The sequence below is a fragment of the Choloepus didactylus genome, chromosome 8, assembly GCF_015220235.1.
Source record: "Choloepus didactylus isolate mChoDid1 chromosome 8, mChoDid1.pri, whole genome shotgun sequence".
Classification (NCBI taxonomy): Eukaryota; Metazoa; Chordata; class Mammalia; order Pilosa; family Megalonychidae; genus Choloepus; species Choloepus didactylus.
The window spans coordinates 105911038-105929555 of NC_051314.1; the positions used below are offsets into that span (position 1 = coordinate 105911038).

Sequence of the window (18518 nt, forward strand, 5' to 3'; positions counted from 1 at the left end):
GGATGGGTCTTTTAAAATTAAATTTATAATACACATGTATGGAATTTATCGTTCACTTTGCTTTTTTTCACAAAACTTTAGTCTATTAATTAATTAAATCCAAAATTGAATGTACCACCCACTCAGTTCTCATTATTTTTAGGAAGAGTATCTACCAAAGTGTTCTTCACTTTTTTTGCCCTGCTTGGTCTCTTCATTTGCTTCTTTGGACACAGATTCTGGAAAACAGGTATTACATCTGATGTAGTTGGTATTTACATACCTCTTTTCTTAAATGCTACTGAGGAATTTATGATCTGTAAGGAGAGTAAGCAGTTACTTATCTCCATTATCTTCATCAATTTGTGCCTGGGTTCTTACATCAAGATTCTATTGAATTGCTATGCATTTTTATTTATTTCTTAATTTTTTCTCTCAACACTAGAGAGCAGGCTCCTCTTATTAAGAGAGGAATAAAATTTGGTTTGTGCAATAAAATTCACCAGTAGCTAGATTTGCTTATAGAGTAAAGATAGCCTAGATTAGAAATCAGATGGCTGCATAAAAATCTGTGTGGATTTTGGTGCTGGTGATTGACTTAGTTTCGTATAAATCAGGCTGCAGGATTGCATATAAAGTGAGATTGAAATGTCTGGCTTAGTTCTGGGAGATTCAGACACCAAACTGAACTCCACATCAATGGCACACAGTGGAGGAGTCGAATATAAATTACGTTCACTGAATTGATCTGAATTTTTGGGCTACCTTTTGTGCAACTGATGTTTTCAGTTAATTACAAAGAACCTCATTCAGTTAATGAACACAGTGTCTAACTGAGCATCAGAGGGAGAGCGAGCATAATTCTGATCTAATAAAACTCTTTAAACTTGCTTTAATAAAATGTTTGACTAGCAACTCCTTCCCCTCCACTGTTAATTACACTCTTTTCTTGACTAACTGGGCAGAGAGTGTTGTGAAGAATATTTATTCCTCCAAGTGTAAAATGATACTACAACAAAGGATTTAATTGCTAAACTGTGGGTAGGGTCCCAAAGACATTACTAGGTATTTTAATGGATAAAGAAATGTTTTTCTGTTTATCCTAAACAGGAAAGGATGAATTAAAAGAAAGGAAGATATATAAGTTATACTTTGCTTTGAAATACTTTGTTACATTTAAACTTCTTGAATTTCTTTTTGCTTAGGTAGCTATTGAAATCTATAATTTCAGATCAGACACCAGTGACAGAAGTTCTATTCTTGTTTTAAGTAGGAAGTATAAATATTAATAAAATATCTATGAAATTAGCAATTAAAATTTTTAATAATTTAAATTGCCCTATATGCAAAAATGTGTACACTTTAATAATATTTACTCCCAGTGACTTGTACATTTCTTCTGTCCTTAATTATTTTTCTTCTTTGACTGACCTTATGTTTAAATTCTGGGAGCTTAAGCATGTATTTATAGATTAGATATTTAAATTGCATTGTAAAAATAATACCTTATCATAGCTTGTTTTTTTTCTTTCCCAATGATTTGCTACTAGAATTATTCTTCATAGGTTTTATCTTCATGGGATTCTTCTTTTATATACTGATTACAAGACTGACACCTATTAAGTATGATGGTAAGTGGAAATAATATAGTTTAGCTGGGTGTTCAAATAAGAAGATGTTGTTACACTCCGCTTTTCCTTCTACAGTTTGGCCAGTATTGAGTGATACCACATTATGTGTGTAAAATAATGGACTACCTTTACATTTTATCCTATAAACATCTTTCTAAACTACTCATTCAGACCTTCTCTTGTGGGTTTTTAATCTGGATGGTAAATTCTTTGGTACCTAGGGAAACAAAGGGTCATGTCTTATGTGATATATGATTGTGCTCCTCTGTGTGATATATTGAAGATAGATCTGCAATAATCAAAATGTTAAGATTTTCTTTACCTAAATATACCCTCCTGTCTCATATCATGTTTAACAGAATACTTGTCACCCATTCTTCCTCCCTCTAGTTTATAGGTCATGCTGTGCCAAGCCTGTCACCAGTTCCCTGCCTCATTTCCACATCTCAGTCCAGTCCAGCTCTCCACCCCGCTCCATCCCGACTAGTAGGGGCTTCATGCTCACTTCCTGGCCCCAGTGCAAAGCCCTTGGTGCTTGACCAACAAACAGAGGGGTTGATAAGGCCAACCCTGATAATGGTGTTTGTACCTCTGAAGTGGAGGGTCAGAAATGCTGCTGGTGATCAAACCATTCATCCTCTCTCTGAACAGTTCGTCTGATTCTGACAGCCATAGCTGGAAGCATTGGTGGAATTTTCTTGGTAGCCACTTGGTGGCGGTTTGGACTCCTCATACTCTGCATGCTGTTTGTGGGACTAGTGCTGGGATTCCTGGTCTCATCGGTGACTTTCTTCACTCCGCTGGGTAGGTGTCTGTAGCTAATATTTTGTGTTTGATTCATTTGAAAGACTTTATTTGGGTGCTGTAGACTCACATACAGTTCATAGCTTAACTCTGAATGTCATTTGCTGGTATTTTTACTTTGTAGTACAAAATCCTAAAATCATAGCAGTTTAGAGCTAGATGGGATGATTTAGAGCTTGGAGAGGATGTGGTTCAACCTCCTCATTTTATGAGTTAGGAAACTGAGGCCCAGGATCACAGAGATAGTGGATGGAAGCTCTCGAACAACTCCAGGCCCTTCTGAATTATCCTAGAAATAAGTGCACCACATTTACTTGCTTGATTCCTCCCCTCGATCCCTCCCCTCTCTTCGAGGACGCACCCTTCAAATGGGGTTGTATTGACAGTTAAGTGAAGAAAATCAGAAGTCTTTTCTACATGCCTACATGTTTCCCAGTTGTTACTTTAAACCTTTGATATATGCCTGTGTTCACAGGTTGAGAAAATGAACTTGGTGAACCTGTGATGACTCTTGATTTCTCTTTGCTTTTGCCTTAGGAAACCTGAAGGTTTTTCGTGATGACTGTGTGTTCTGGGTGACCTTCTCTTGTATAGCTGTTTTCATTCCAGTAGTTTTCATGGGCTGCCTAAGAATAGTAAGTGTTTCATCAAAAGTTAGGTTTATTCATTGTATTTTCCTGGGCCTTCAGTCGATCACTCATTGCATCATTTTGCATGTTTTATTCACTAGGGAGGGCTGTATGAGAATCCATATCATATGACTGATTCTAAATAGCTTTGTAACTATGAGACTAAGAGAAGTTCTATATGTGCTTATCACAGTGATTTTTTTTCGTCAAGAGAATCAGATCACCACCATTTAATAGTGGAAGCCGAGGAGGTGGGGTTTACTCTAGTGTAACAACCTGATGGATCATTAGTGTCAGTTCTCTCTAGAAGAATAGTTCTTCATTTAATTAGACTTTATTTCTGAAAAGTTCTTTCCTAGGGAAGATGGTTTATAGTATTTTGATGCAATTAAGAGTTTTTAAAGAACTCACTATGGATGTTGAGGGTTGTTTTCAGTTTATTTTTGTAGGTAAACTATTCACCTCTAAGAATGTGCTCTGCGGGAACAGAAGTGGATTCCCTGTTATTGAAGCTAGTGCTGAGAGTTAGAAAATACTCTTTTCTACCAGGGATGACAGCTAAATTCTTACACTCTTTTCATGTGCTCTGCGGGAACAGAAGTGGATTCCCTGTTATTGAAGCTAGTGCTGAGAGTTAGAAAATAACTCTTTTCTACCAGGGATGATGGCTAAATTCTTACTCTCTTCCACAGCTGAACATACTGACTTGTGGAATCATTGGCTCCTATTCAGTGGTTTTGGCCATTGACAGTTACATGTTCACCAGCCTTTCCTACATCACTTTGAATGTACTCAAGAGAGCGCTCAACACAGATTTCCACAGAGCTTTCACAAACGTGCCTTTTCAAACTAATGGTAAGTCTCTAAATCCAGAAACCAGAGTGATGGTCAGATGGGAGTATTGACCCATGTGTGTGAACGGGATCACTAACTCAGATTGAAAGAAGGTAAACTGTTATAAAAGGAGGAGGCTTACAGCACAGAAATGCTGTAATGATCATGGGAGCATAGAATTTAAATTTGTATGGTAGTTGAAGTTAGTACATCTAAACTTCTACTAAATGAACTTTATTGTGAATTTTCCAAGCCAGGATTACTTAGGTTTACATGGTCAGTTTCCATTTGTGAGAAAAATGCTGGGAATAAAGCTGTTTGACACCTCTGGGTGAGGGTTGGATGAAGGATGGGAATGACAACCTGATTCCATTTTTGTTATTCTCTTGTTTCCATCCTTTAATTAAGCATGCAGTTTTCTAATTGGAAGTGGAAGTGATTTTTAGTCAATAAGTGTACTGTTTCCTCAATTCTAAGAATCTGTCAAAAGATTTTCCATTAACTCTTTTTTTTTAAAGTTTTATTCACAGACCATACAATCCACCCACAGTGTACAGTTAGTGGCTTTTGGTATAATCACACAGTTGGGCATTCACCACCACCATCAGTTTGAGAACATTCTCATTGCTAGGAGAAAAAAAAATCTCATACCCGCTATGCCCACTTATTATTGATGCTTAGCTTTGATATACAACCTGTTAGAATTGATGAAAGAATATTACAATGTTACTGTTAACTATAGTCCATAGGTTGCATTAATTTTATTTTCCCCATATACCACCCTATTATTAACACCTTGTGAGAGTGACATACATTTGTTCTAGTTCATGTAAGAACATCCTTATGTTTGTACAATTCACCACAGTCATCATCCACATCAGGTTTCTCCATTAACTTTTTTTTAAATAACTCATTACTTTCTTTTATTTTGCTAAATAGTATTACATTGTAAGGATATACCAGTTTGTTTATCCATTCACCTATTGATGATCATGTCGGTTACTTAGTTTTTTGGCAGTTAAAAACAAAGCTGCAATAAATATTCACAGACAGGATTTTTGATGAACCTCAGTTTTCAGTTCACTTGGATAAATACCTAATGAGCACAATTCCTGTGTTGTAAATCTGTGTTAAATTTGTAAGAAATAGCCAAATTATCTTCCAAAAGGAATTACTATTTTGCACCCTCACCAGCCTTTGATATTCAGTTTTGGATATTATCCATTCTAATAGGTGTGTAGTAGCATACAATTGTTTTTCACCATTAACTTTTAAAGAAAAAAATGACTACCACATTAAATGTTAACAGAGATTGTTAAGGTTTGTCTTGATTTCAGAAATGTTAAAATATAGAGGGTGGAAAAGTATGTCTTAGAAGTGAAGCGAACATGGCATAAGCATAATCATGATTGTTATGAATTTTTTAGGGCAAATCTTTCCATGTTCTACACCACCACTCCCCACATTGGATAAGAGGTTGATGATTAGAGACCTTGAAATCCATGTGTCTTGGAAGTTTTAAATACAAAGCTATGTCTTGCCAAAACTTTTACTAGGAGTGCCAAGTGTGACTGTTGAATCTCTTTGTGTATTTCTATATCTGCTCTATATGAATGGGGTAGGGTCCTTGCCAGCAGTAGCAGGAACCTGTACTGGAGTCCCACCCAGTCAGAACCCTTCACCAATGAAAGAGGCAAGCATGGTGGTATCTAATGTTCCATGATATATGTGTATGAATTATAACTACATCACTCCTCCCCCTCTGGAAAAAAACAACAAGCAGCTATGCCTAGGGCACTGGGTCTTACAATGTTGGAATGCCAAAGATCCAAGCAACTTATTCCTTTATGACCTGTCTGGACTTTCGAATGTCTGGAACATAAGACTCCTAGTTCCAAATGTAAGACTGTAACTTTCCCCACTCATTCCTTGGTTTTTAAGTGAAGACATAGACTCAAATTTGGACTAATTCCCTAGAAAATCTGATATTACCGAGAAAGGAAGACACAAATTCAGGCCATGAAGCCTTAGATCTGTGCTAGGTTTTAAAATACAAGCATTCAAACTGGGCTTTTCTACTGTTTTGTTTTGTTTTGTTTTGTTTTAGATTTTATTATCCTGGCAGTATGGGGGATGGTGGCTGTAAGTGGAATTACATTACAGATTCGAAGAGAAAGAGGTCGACCATTTTTCCCTCCCCACCCATACAAGTTATGGAAGCGAGAGAGAGAGCGCAGAGTAACGAACATCCTGGACCCCAGCTACCATGTCCCTCCATTGAGAGAGAGGCTCCACGGCCAGTTAACCCAGATCAAAGGGCTCTTCCAGAAAGCACAGCCAGCTGGAGAGAGAACACCTCTGCTTCTATAGACAATAAAGGGCTTAGTCAGTGTAATCTCGTGTAGAACTTGAGCACTGTTTCAGCTGTGGAAGTTATGCCTGGTACAAGCCTAATGAAATAATGAAAGCATAGGCTTATATATCTGTGCTTTGCACAATGTTCCCTGTTGTTACATGATAAGGGCATGCCAGGGAAATTTGTGTGTGTGTGTGTATGAGAGACAGAGATATGACCAAGAAGTTAATGGTAGGGAAATTTTTCCTAATTACAAAATACTTGGAGAAATTACTTTTTGGCTTACAAATATATGATCAACTTATTCTATTAAATAAATTTTAAAAACATTAAACATAACAATATTATTATTCTCCTGCAGAACCCTGATTCTTTTTTCAGTATGTCCTTGACCATTTCTTTCACCAGTGTCTGTCTAAACCTGGGGAGGAGACAGTTTTAAGTGTTATATTTAATCTTTGCCACTGTGTTTGGAGGTTTAGGGATTTGAACCTGCATCTTTGAGCTTCAGAGTACAAAAGAGGAAGTAACTTGTTTTCTTACTAAAAGCAGTGTGATTACTGAATTGCATGGCTCTTTTAATAATGATACATTATTAAAAAGGTAGCCTTCCTCTTTGCCTTTTATTGCTTAAAATGGTAATTTAAGTCACTAAATTATTTCAATTATTTGAAAATAGGTCAATTTATATAGATAATACAATTTTAAATGGATGATTTATTTATATTACAAACAATGGCCTGCTTTTTTTTAAGGTCTTTTCAAAATAGTGTTGACAGCTGATTTCCAATTTAAACTGCATTAGATGATATATGGATTATGTTGTGTTTTGAAGAAACAAATTGGCCCCTGCCTTAATCTATGCTTCCATTAGCAAGTAAACCTTTAAAAAGTTGCATTTTGTAGTTCTGCTAAATTAACTGTTATTAACATTAGTGTAAAGTACCATTTTTAATAATTTATCTTCTGTATGAAGTGTTTGTACCAGCTGTGGTTTAAAGTGATAAGGAGGGAGTAAAAAGGAGACAAATTTATTAAATGGATCTGCCTTTCATTAGGACCTTGGATTCCCTGAGGAGAGTGCTCTCAGTTTTGAAATCCTTTTTTCCACCCCTAGAAAGCACCTGGTATACCCTAGGCTGCATACTTTTTACTGGTGGCCTTTTCTCTTGTCAGAGTCTCTGCCACCAGTTCTGCCTTAGATTTTCAGCAGGTGATTCTGACATGCCTAAATGACATTGAGGTTGGTTGTGGTAATTGCATACACATATTTGAGTTAACCACTATTTAACTGATGCTGCTTTTTAGGCTCTTTTCAAGGTTCAATAGATTTTTGAAGTTTCAGGTTACTGAAATATCAACTTTTGCTTTCAAAAATGTTTTGGGAAGGTTGAAACAAAATGAAAAAAACATACAACTAATCATTTCTGCTTTGAGAAATTATGCACAGTGTTCATTTGGTATTTATTCTGTAGTCGTTACTGTTTACACAACCTTAGTAACACTTAAAGAGTGTCTTTCATAATTCAGTGTGGGTAGATTGGCTTCTACCAGTCTTTGTACATTCTAACAGAGTTATATGGAATGTTTGTGAGTTCTCTTCTGTACCATCAAAATGTTCTGCTAGCAAGGATTGTAAAAGCGGAACACTTTGAAGGAGACACAAATTGTTTAAAATTTTTCATGATGTTAAATTGTGAGTAATAAAAAGCCAGTTTGTATAATTTTTTATAATAAATACCTATTTTGAAAAATGTGCTTAACAGCCTCATTATCATAAGATTCTTAGAAAAATTTTTTACCAACTATATTTGTACCATACCAAATGAAAGATCAGTTTCATAGCTGTAAAAATAGAATTATTTAATCTAGAAAAACAATTATTTATTTTGAAAAATCAGTTTAAACGTAATTGAAAAATAGGAAATGAAGGAAATGTGGAGTAGTGTGTTAAAATTTATATCTTTTGTTAAAAGGAAAGCTAATTGTTCCTAACAGATTAATTTGGTTGGTATCATTAGTACTTCAAGTGTGTCAAATTGAAGAAAAGTAGTTGTGTTTCAGGAAAATCTGTTACACTATTTTTTATATGTTGTATAAAGGTTCTGACTAACCTGTTATCCATTGGCAACCAGCTTGCCAAACCACAGCAGCTAAATAGCGTTTACAGGCTAGTTGAGTTGTTCTGTAGAAGGTGGAATGGAAACAAAGACTACTGGAATACTAGACCTGGGAGAGATTAGAGATCATGTTACCTGACCCCTTTTTTTAATACCCGAGGAAATTCTTTTCCAAAGAGCTAATTATATGAAGTCACAGAGCTATCAAATGACAGTACCCAGACCAAAATTTGGGCATCTGGCCCGATCCAAATGTGCTGCTCTGTCATGCTGAAGATGCAAATGACATTATTTTTCTTTTCTTCTGTTTGTGAAATAGTAGGAAGCTCCTAATGTTAATATTTATTGCTACGATCTCTTTTGGGGAATTACTAATTTTGAAAACATGTTTTTCCATGTTAATTCTCTGGGGCCATGGACCATTTCTGCATGATACCTAATACTAAAAATTTCAAATATCTGTAAAAATATGTCCCCATGGCAGCATTTGCGCAGAACTTTTCTGTGTAAAGCTCAGTCCTTGATTATGTACTTACATATGTTGTTAACCTTCATTAAAACTCAAAATTCTTGGCTCTAATTTCCTGAGAACTGCGCCTCCCCCGGGGCTCTCCCCTTGCGCCTCAGCCCTGGTTGGAAGGGAGGCTATCTGTTTCCCTTGCCTCTTGAATTAAAGGCCTCTTAGCAGTTTAGCCACAGGGTTTGCAGAACTTCTCTTTAGGAAGGTGATAAGTGAAACGTGAAGTACAACATGCAACGAAAATTTATAACAGATGGAAAGTGGAATCTGGGATGCCAAGAAAAAATTTCTTGAGGAAGTGACATTTAAGCTGAGACCCAAAGGATGAGTAGGAATTAGCCAAACTAAAATGAAGGTAAGTACATTCCTCATGGAAGTGGGGGATGGGGCATGGTGGGCGGGAGCATATTAAAGGCCTTCCCTTTTCGTTACTGAGAGCCCTCAGTCTCACTTGTATGCTCAGGTAGTCCTTACAGCCCTTCATTTTGCTCCTTGGTGGGGTCAGCTCTCCCATTCTCAGCTCTGGGCACTTTGAACAGCCAATCTAGGTAGGGTGTTGTCAGTCTTTTCTTCCTGTTAAATTTTAACTAGGCCACAAAACTGTACAGATCACACTTTACCTTTTCATGTACCTTTTTTTCAAAGTCTTCTGTTCCTTTCAAGACACTAGAATTTAGCATTGCTCCCTGGAAGGTGGGTCAAAACACTGAGTGACCCTCAAATTGTAGCCCTCAATATCCTTTCTTGTATTTAAGAATTGCACATAGTAGGTATAGCATACCTGACTACTGCCCCCAAGGTGAATTCCTCTACCAGGAAGGAGGATAAGGAATGGCCATAATTTCCTTTTTACTTTGGAGTCGTTAAGGGGTAAAAGAGTTCATTATTCTCTCTCACATGCGGTTCATAGGCCCTCTTGCTAATAGACCCCTGTTGCTGAGACTTGTTTGAATGTGCTCTGACCTGCCCAAATTCATGGGCACATTTGGAAAGAGCATGGCTGTTGGGCTGCTGATGTAAAAGGGATGGAGAGTCAGAAAATAAATGCAGCTGGAAGAAACTGCTGAGGCACACTGAGAACCTTTGTTCCCCAGCTCTCCATCTGCTGTGTCTTTAAGCAACTGAACCAGGCATTTTTGGAGAAAAGCAGCTGTCTCTTTGGGGGAGACCATCCATGTGTCCAAAAGTTCCTTAAAATGACTAAAATAGATGTATTGTCAGAGCTAATGCTAGGATTCTGGAGGAGTAATTTCAGTAACACGGTAAAGGCTTCATTTCTGAAATAGCATCTCTTTGATCTTGCTTATTTATGTCTGAAATTTTTTCAACAGAGGACAGTCTTCCATGCCAAAGCTACTCACTTTTCTTTCCCAAACAGCACTCCCTCTGGAATTTATTCAATGATATATACCAGCAAATGCTCTTTTTAAATGAAGACAGTTTTTACCCTATTGACTTCTGCATATACCTAGGGTCTTGCATGAACTAGGAATCAAAACCTTTTAATGTTCATTGAGATAGGCCTTAAAATGAAACTGTTAAGGGAAAGTATGTTGAGAAATTCATTTACTCAAGGGAAAATAACTTGATCCCTTATCAACCTTTGATTGGATAATACTGAGCACCCACTGAGCGGTGCTGAAATTTGAGGCTAGGAGTTGAAAAATCATCTGCATTTTAAAGTTGCCAAGGGCCAGCCAGCCCTATTCATTTTTATATATAAACAAAAGCAATGTGCTGAGGTTTGGGGGTTTATATACAACCATCATAGGCACAGGCATGAAGCTCTTAGGAACACTGATGTTAACCAGCTTTCTTCTTTGTAGTTTTACAGAAAGCCGCACGTGTAGCCTTCCTACTAATGTCTGATCCTCAAGAAGCATGTCATTTGTTTCAAGACAATGGGTTTTCTGTTTTCTTTTGCACATATGGAAAAAAAATTCCAAGGGAAATCATTAACAGAAAAAAAAAACACAAAAAAACAGGGAGAGGAACCAGGTGTATAGTAAGATTATACATCATATATATGGGCATACCTCAGAGAGATTACAGGTTCAATTCCAGACCACCAGAATAAAGCAAGTATCACAATAAAGTGAGTCATGAATTTTTTGGTTTCCCAGTGCATACAAGTTATGTTTACACTATAATGCAGTCCAAGTGTGCAATAGCATTATGCCTAAAAAAATGTGCATATCTTAATTTAAAAAATGCTTTATTGCTAAAAAATGCTAACCATTATCTGAGCATTCAGTAAGTCATCTTTTTGCTGATGGAGGGTCTTGCCTTGATGTTGATGGCTGCTGACTAATCAGAGTGGTGTTTGCTGAAGGTTGGGGTGGCTGTGGCAGTTTCTTAAAATAAGAACAACAAAGAAGTTTGCCACACTGACTCTTCCTTTCACGAAAGAACTCTCTGTATCATGGGATACTGTTTGATAGCATCCTACCCGCAACAGAAATTTCAAAATTGGAGTCAATCCTCTCAAACCCTGCCACTGCTTTATCAATAAAGCTTATGTAATTCTAAACCCTTTGTTGTCATTTCAACAGTGTTCACAGCCTCTTCACCAGGAGTAGATTCCATCTCAAAAAACCACTTTGCTCATTGTTAAGAAGCAACTCTTCAACCATTAGTTTCTTTTAGTTTCCTTTGCTGCTCAAGTAAATAACCACACAATGGGTTGTTTAAACAATGGGTATTTAATTTCCTAGTTTCGAGGCCGAGAAAAGGTACAAATCAAGTTATTATGAAGGTGATGCTTTCTCCGGAGCCTGTGGCATTCCAGGGCTGGCTGCCAGCAACCCTTGGTCCTAGGCCTGTCACATGGCAAGGCACATGGTGGCCTTTCCTGGCCTCTTATTTTTCTTTGGGTTCCACTGAATTTCATCTTATTTCCTGTGGCTCTTTTTCTGTGTGTGTCATTCTGCTCATAAAGGACTCCAGTAACAGTTAAAATCCATCCTGGTTGGGCTGAGCCACACTTTACCAGAAGTAACCTTAAAAAGGGTTCACACCCACAGAAATGGATTAAGCTTAAGAACAATTTTTTCTGGTTTACATAAAGCTCTAGTTCTCTTGCTATTTGCACCTCATCTGCAGTTACACTTGTCTTGAACCCCTCAAAGTTATCCATGAGGGTTGGAATCACCTTCTTCCAAACTCCTGTTAATTTGATATTCTTTCCATGAATCATGAGTGTTCTTAATGGCATCTAGGATGGTGAATCCTTTCCAGGTTTTCAATCTAGTTTGCCTATTTCCATTGGAGAAATGAGTATCCATGGCAGCAGTAGCCTTACAAAATGTATTTCTTAAATAACAAGAAAGTCAGAGTGACTCCTTGATACACGGACTGCAGAATGGATGTTGTGTTGAAAATGATATTAATCTCACACATCTCCACCAGAGCTCTTGGGTGACCAGGTGCATTATCAGTAAGCAAAATATTAGTATTTTGAAAGCAATGTTTTTTTTCTGAGTAGTAGGTCTCAACAGTGGGCTTAATATACTCAGTAAACCATGTTGTAAACAGATGTGCTGTCATCCGGGCTTTGTTCCATTGATAGAGCACAGGCAAAATAAGAATGAAACAACAACAAACAAAAAATAGAGCACCCAGGCAGAGTAGATGTAGCATAATTCTTAAGGGCCCTAGGATTTTTGGAACAGTAAATTAGCATTGGCTTCAACTTAGTCACCATCTGCATTAGCCCCTAATGAGATAGTCAGCCTGTTCTTTGAAGCTTTGAAGCCAGGCATTGACGTTTCCTCTATAGCTATGAAAGTTCTAGATGACATCTTCTTCCAATAGAAGGCTGTTTTGTGTACATTGAAAATCTGTTATTTAGTGTAGCCACCTTTATCAATTATCTTAGATCTTCTGAATAACCTTCTGCTTCACCTTGCACTTTTGTTATGGAGACAGCTGCTTTCCTTAAACCTCATGAATCAACCTCTGCCAGCTTCAAACTTTTCTTCTACAGTTTCCTGACCTCTCAGCCTTCATAGGATTGAACAAAGTTAGGGCTTTGCTCTGGTTTGGGCTTTGGCTTGTGAATGTTGTGGCTGTGTTGATCTTCTATCCAGACCACCAAAACTTTCTTCACATCAGCAATAAGGCTGTTTCTCTTTCTTATCATTCGTGTGATCACTAGAGAACATTTTTCATTTCCTTCAAGAACTTTTCCTTTGCATTTACAACTTGGCTAACTGTGCAAAAGGCCTAGATTTTGGCCTATCTTGGCTTTCGACATGTCTTCCTTACTAAGCTTAATCATTTCTAACTTTTGATTTCAAGTGAAAGATTTTGAATCTTCCTTTCACTTGAACACTTCGAGGCCACTGTGGGGTTACTAATTTGCCTAATTTGAATACTGTTGTATCTCAGAGAATAGGAGGCCTGAGGAGAGGGAGAGAGATGGGGAATGGCTAATTGGTGGGGCAGTCAGAATATACGTAGCATTTACTGATTAAGTTTACTGTCTTATATAGGTGTGGTTCATGGCTCCCCAAAACAATTACAATAGTAACATCAAAGATCACTGATCATTTATCACCATAACAGAAATAATAATCATAAAAAAGTTTTAATATTGCAAGAATTACCAAAAGGTGACCCAGAGACACAAAGTGAGCTCATGCTGTTGGAAAAATGGTACTGACAGAATTGCTTGACGCAGGATTGCCACAGATTTTCAATTTGTAAAAAATGCAGTATTAGTGAAGCACAATAAAGATGAAGCACAATTTACAAAATGAGGTATGCCTATGTGTATATAAAGCAAATATAAATAATACAATATATATATTTAAAAAGTATAGATATAAGTTTTTCTGATTCACAAGAAATTTAATTATCTTTTGGAAGACAGAGGTGGTTGAGTTACTCTGAATTGCATATATTTTTGTATGCTGGATTTTGAATGAAACACATTTATTTTTCCTTTATTTAAAAGATAAATTATAACAAAAATGAACATGACCTAACAAAATTCTGGGAATTTATACACCAGAACTTAAAGTACAGTACATAAAAATATAAATATATGTATATGGGTATCTATTGTAGCATGGTTTTGTGTTAAAAAATGCAAACAATCTGAATATCCATCAAAAGGGGAAATAGCTGAAATTATGATATATTTATATAATGGAGGTTACAAAGTTCTTTGGTTTGCAAGTATCAGAAACTGCCTGGCAGTGGAATTTGTTGGAAGTATATTTGCTTTTAGACACTTCTCTCTAGCCATCTGGTTTTTACAAAGTTGTAATTATATATGCAATTTAGTATCATGCTCTTTATTATGCATATTTAGGTACATCTGGTACTCTTTTCCACCTGTTGCTAGAATCTTCAAACCATAGAATATAAAAAACTCATTGATAACTTACTTGGCTACCTCTGTTGTAGGACATTTTGGATGAATCCAATTTGTTCACTCAACACCGCTGCAATGTGGCTTTGACCAGGGGTAGCAGGGAAGATGGCGAGGAATGGGAGGATTCTGATATATTTTGAAAGGAGATTTGCTGATAAATTGGAAGGAAAATATGAGAGAATCCAGAGTTAAAGATGCCACCAAGGTTTTTGACCTTGGTAGCTGGAAAGATGGAGTTGTCTTCAGCTGAGATGGGAAATAGTATGTAGAGATACTGGCAGTAAGTTTGGGATTTCAGCTTTGGACGTCTTATATTTGAGATGTCTGTTTGACATCTAAGAGGAGATATTGAGAACACTGTTGCATGAGTCTAGAATTAATGAGAGAGGTCTGCACTTGGAGCTATAAATTTGGCAGTTGTCAGCATAACAGGTGGTATTTAAAGTCAGATTGGGTAAGACCATGAAGAAAGTTGAGTATATATACAAATAGAATAGGAACAAGGACTGAGCCCTGTCTGTTAAGAAGTCAGAGAGAAGAAAGTAGCAAATGAGATTGAGAAGGAGCAGCTAGCGAAGTAGGAGGAAAATTACCCCTCAGATTCCAATTAGAAATTATTCTTCAACAATATTTCACTAAAAAACATACTCCTCTTTCACTCTGACAGTCAAAAAAGTTAGCGATCACCAATAATTAAGTTACAGTTCTGTGATTTTAATTTATTCCAACAGTTTAGAAATATAAAGGAAATCACTTTGATATTAAAGACTGTATGAATTTAAGCAGAGAGCATTTTATCTGTGAGGTTGTATATAATTTTTTTATGAATTGTATTCTCAGATAAAATAAAAATTATAGCTAATAAATGATAGATGATAAAGAGATTTGCAGGATCACCAATAAGTTGCTAATCAATTCCTAAGAAATACATTTGCTAAGTACCAGTTTTATGGTAAGAAGAGACAAAGGCTCTCAAAGAGACAAACTGTAAACATTGTTTTCAAATTAAATTGGAGAACATACCAATTTTAATCACTCATTTTTATTGATAAAATAGGTTCCTATGCAGTACATACTCCTAAACATAAATTTAAGCTTCTGCTTTAAAAAAAAAAAGTATGGAATGGAAAACTGTCTCTGTATAACAGTGTCTAAGCACCAAGACCTTAAAACTGTATCCAAGCAAGACGACCAAGAATAAATTAACTTATTTGTTTATAAAAATAATTATCAAGTAATGTTTTATAATAGAGCTGCCTCAAAGAACTGCCTCAAACTTAATCTCAACTGTGGAGCTTATTTTCTTTCATTCTTATTTAGAATAAGAGCTATTTAAATGACTATGCCACCAAATTAAGTAGTAGTTTTTCAAAAACCAATAGAAAAGTTTAAAAGTAAAGACTGTCATTTATTTATAAAATATCAATTAAGGCTTTTGAATGTGAAAAGAAACACATTTAATGTTTAGGCCATTAGCCTTTTTCTGTTCAATCAGCACTGTCCATCCCTTTTCCCAAAACTTAAGGTAGAGAAATTCTGAAGTGAAAAGTTGAGTTGAATTTCAGCAATATAGGAAATTACACATAAAGGTTACTATGTGAAGTCACATTTCTTTACCAAATTATACACTCAAAGGTAGAATTTTCTATTTGTGCTAATTTTAATATATTTAATATAAATAAGTATATTTAAGCTTATTTGACATTTTCCTTTTATCCTTTTATTCTACAATCACCAAAAAACAAGAAAAACTTAGATTTCAATTGTGTTAAAGTGCATTTCTATATTTGGTGGGCTTTAAAAAATTTATATATTGGATATTTGGTATTTGTTTGAAAAACAAAAGAAAATAAATACTTCTAAATCCAAAGATTTTTTCCCTCTTTCATCTGAAAGGTTGTAGGAAAAATCTTACAAGTTATGAGGACCAGAGCTCAAGAATAGATATAGAAAAAAACCTGAAATTATAATTTACTTTTCTCCCCCAGGGAAAATTCAGGAAGTTTAACACTGATACAATAGTATCAGCAAATATACTGTCCATTTTCAAATGTTGCCGATTTCCCAATAATTATTTTATGACCCAGGACTCAGCCTAGGAATGCCAGTGCCTTCAGTCCTCCTGTATCTTCATTGTGAAATAGTTACTTAGGCTTTTTGTGTATGTGCATTATCTTTTGTGGCATTGACTCTTCTGAAGATTGTAGGTTAATTTTTGATAGAATGACCCTCACTTTGGGTTTGTTTCATTGTTTCCCCATGATTAGGTAAGTTTATGCATTTTTTTAGCAGGCATACCACATAGGTGGTGATATATTCTCAGAGCATCACATTGGCAGTCACTTGAGGTCCGTTTGTCCTTTTATTGTGATGCTTTGACCGCTGAGTTAAGCCTTCTCATGGTCATTTAAAATGATATTTTTGGTGGGATATCAGGTTAAAGAGGTAATGGCTTATATGTTTCTGGGTGAAATTTCTTTGTAGCAGAGAAGTTTGCAAAAGACAAACATTGGACTTTTTTCTTTTATTCATTTTTTCATTTTAGGGTGGAGACTATGTCATGGCCTGCGTCCATGATAACAATGGCAGGGTCCACATACAGCACTTGTATAACACAGGCCAATGGGCCAAGGAGACTCAGAGAAATCCTGCCAGAGAGGAAGGAGTCTTTGAGAACGATCGTGTCACCTGCAGATTTAAATGCCCTGTGAATGTTCCTAGCGACAAGAACATTGTTGATCTGCATTTGAGCTAGTGTTACCTGTTGCTTGGGGTCCAGCTATTCAGGGTGAGCTTACTTTTTAGCATCTGGACTAAACACCAGGCTTATGTTCATTATTTATTGAAGTCACACTGGGTGTGCAAGAGTGATAAGCACTCCAGATGATATAAAAGAAAGAGATGTTACCACTGCCTTTAGAAGTTTAGAGTAGACTTATGGAGACAAGTTACACACATATAAAACCAGACCAGTCCAAAATAGTATAATATGAATTATGTGCTTAATGAAAGAGCGTGTATGTCTGCTACATGTGGGGTATGGACTCTATTTACTCCTCATCACTTCCTTGAGAGGTTTAGGTATTATTATCCTCATTTTAGAGAGATTTAAAAATTTGCCAAAGGCTGTAATTCAATCCCAGAGCCATCTGACTCCAAAACCTACAAGTACGCTTAACTCCTTTGCTCTAAGTATAAAAGTGCTGAGCAGGAAAGGGCTTCCGGAGACTTCTCTAGAGATCGATGACAATTTCAGCAGGCTGGCTTTATTATCATTCTAGTGGTCATAAATCCACCAAATTATCCTCTAATCTTGCCCATTACTCCTCAAATATTAATGTGCACTCAAATTGCCTGGCTAGCTCATAGAAATGCAGCTTCTCCTTCAGTAGGTCTAGGGCGGGGGCCTGGGGGTCTGCCATTTCTCACAAGCTCCCAGGTGATGTGGGTCCACTGACAACCTCACTCTGGGTGGCCCGAGTATATCATGAGACCTTCCAGAGGAAGCTCAAATCAAGTTCCACCGTGACTTCAGCATTCCTCCTGGCTGATCAGCCTAATGACCCTATCAGGAGTGGAAGTCAGTTTAGTTTGCAATCCCCGTACCTAGAACGCACTCTGGTTCCTGGTGACCACATCTTTCTTTACCATGTGCTCATCGCCTATCTGTTGCCAAATCCAAGTTGTATATATTTTTTCTTCATATTGTTTCAATTTATCAGTCTGGGGAGATTTTGTAATCTACCATTTTTTCCCCCATTTGCCAATTGGGAACATATTTGGATGCCTCCAGATTTGTGAAACCTTTCCCATTTTGCTGATTTCTCAGGTTACTGACAGTGGATCTGCAATTATATATTCAAGTATTTTCAGTGGTCTGGGAAGTAAATTATATCTATTATAAGAGAATGGAGAAATGAACCCATTTAAAATGATAGGCTTTGGAATCTAAAAATTTGGTTCTGCCTTTGGTAACTGTATGATATTTAGCCTATCTAAATTCTGAACTTCAATTTCTTTATATCCAAATTGGGGATAATAATAATCCTTTCTTCCAAGGATTACTGTAAGGATCAAGTGAAAACAAGTATTCGAAATTGCTTTACAAATTCAAAAGTGCTATACCTTCAGAAGGTCATCTCCTTAAATATACATGTGATGTATATCATAGCCGAACATTCCAAAATCTGACCCAGATTAACCTGATAACCTTTCTCAGGACTCCTGTTGTTCTCCAAATGAAACAGGTGCATCCCTACCCCATA

The 18518-nt window shown here is 36.6% G+C and overlaps 1 protein-coding gene across 2 annotated transcripts in view; it reads left to right on the forward strand.

Annotated features, from left to right (window-relative positions):
- Positions 1-7987, forward strand: part of TM7SF3 (transmembrane 7 superfamily member 3) — a 31704-nt gene extending 23717 nt beyond the window's left edge. For both annotated transcript variants that reach the window (XM_037847202.1, XM_037847203.1), the window contains 6 exons: positions 143-229; positions 1530-1610; positions 2262-2414; positions 2952-3049; positions 3736-3898; positions 5985-7987. In XM_037847202.1, the coding sequence (XP_037703130.1) occupies positions 143-229; positions 1530-1610; positions 2262-2414; positions 2952-3049; positions 3736-3898; positions 5985-6247 (845 nt within the window). In that variant the 3' untranslated portion in view covers positions 6248-7987. The remainder of the gene's footprint in view (positions 1-142; positions 230-1529; positions 1611-2261; positions 2415-2951; positions 3050-3735; positions 3899-5984) is intronic.
- Positions 7988-18518: the final 10531 nt, after the last annotated feature.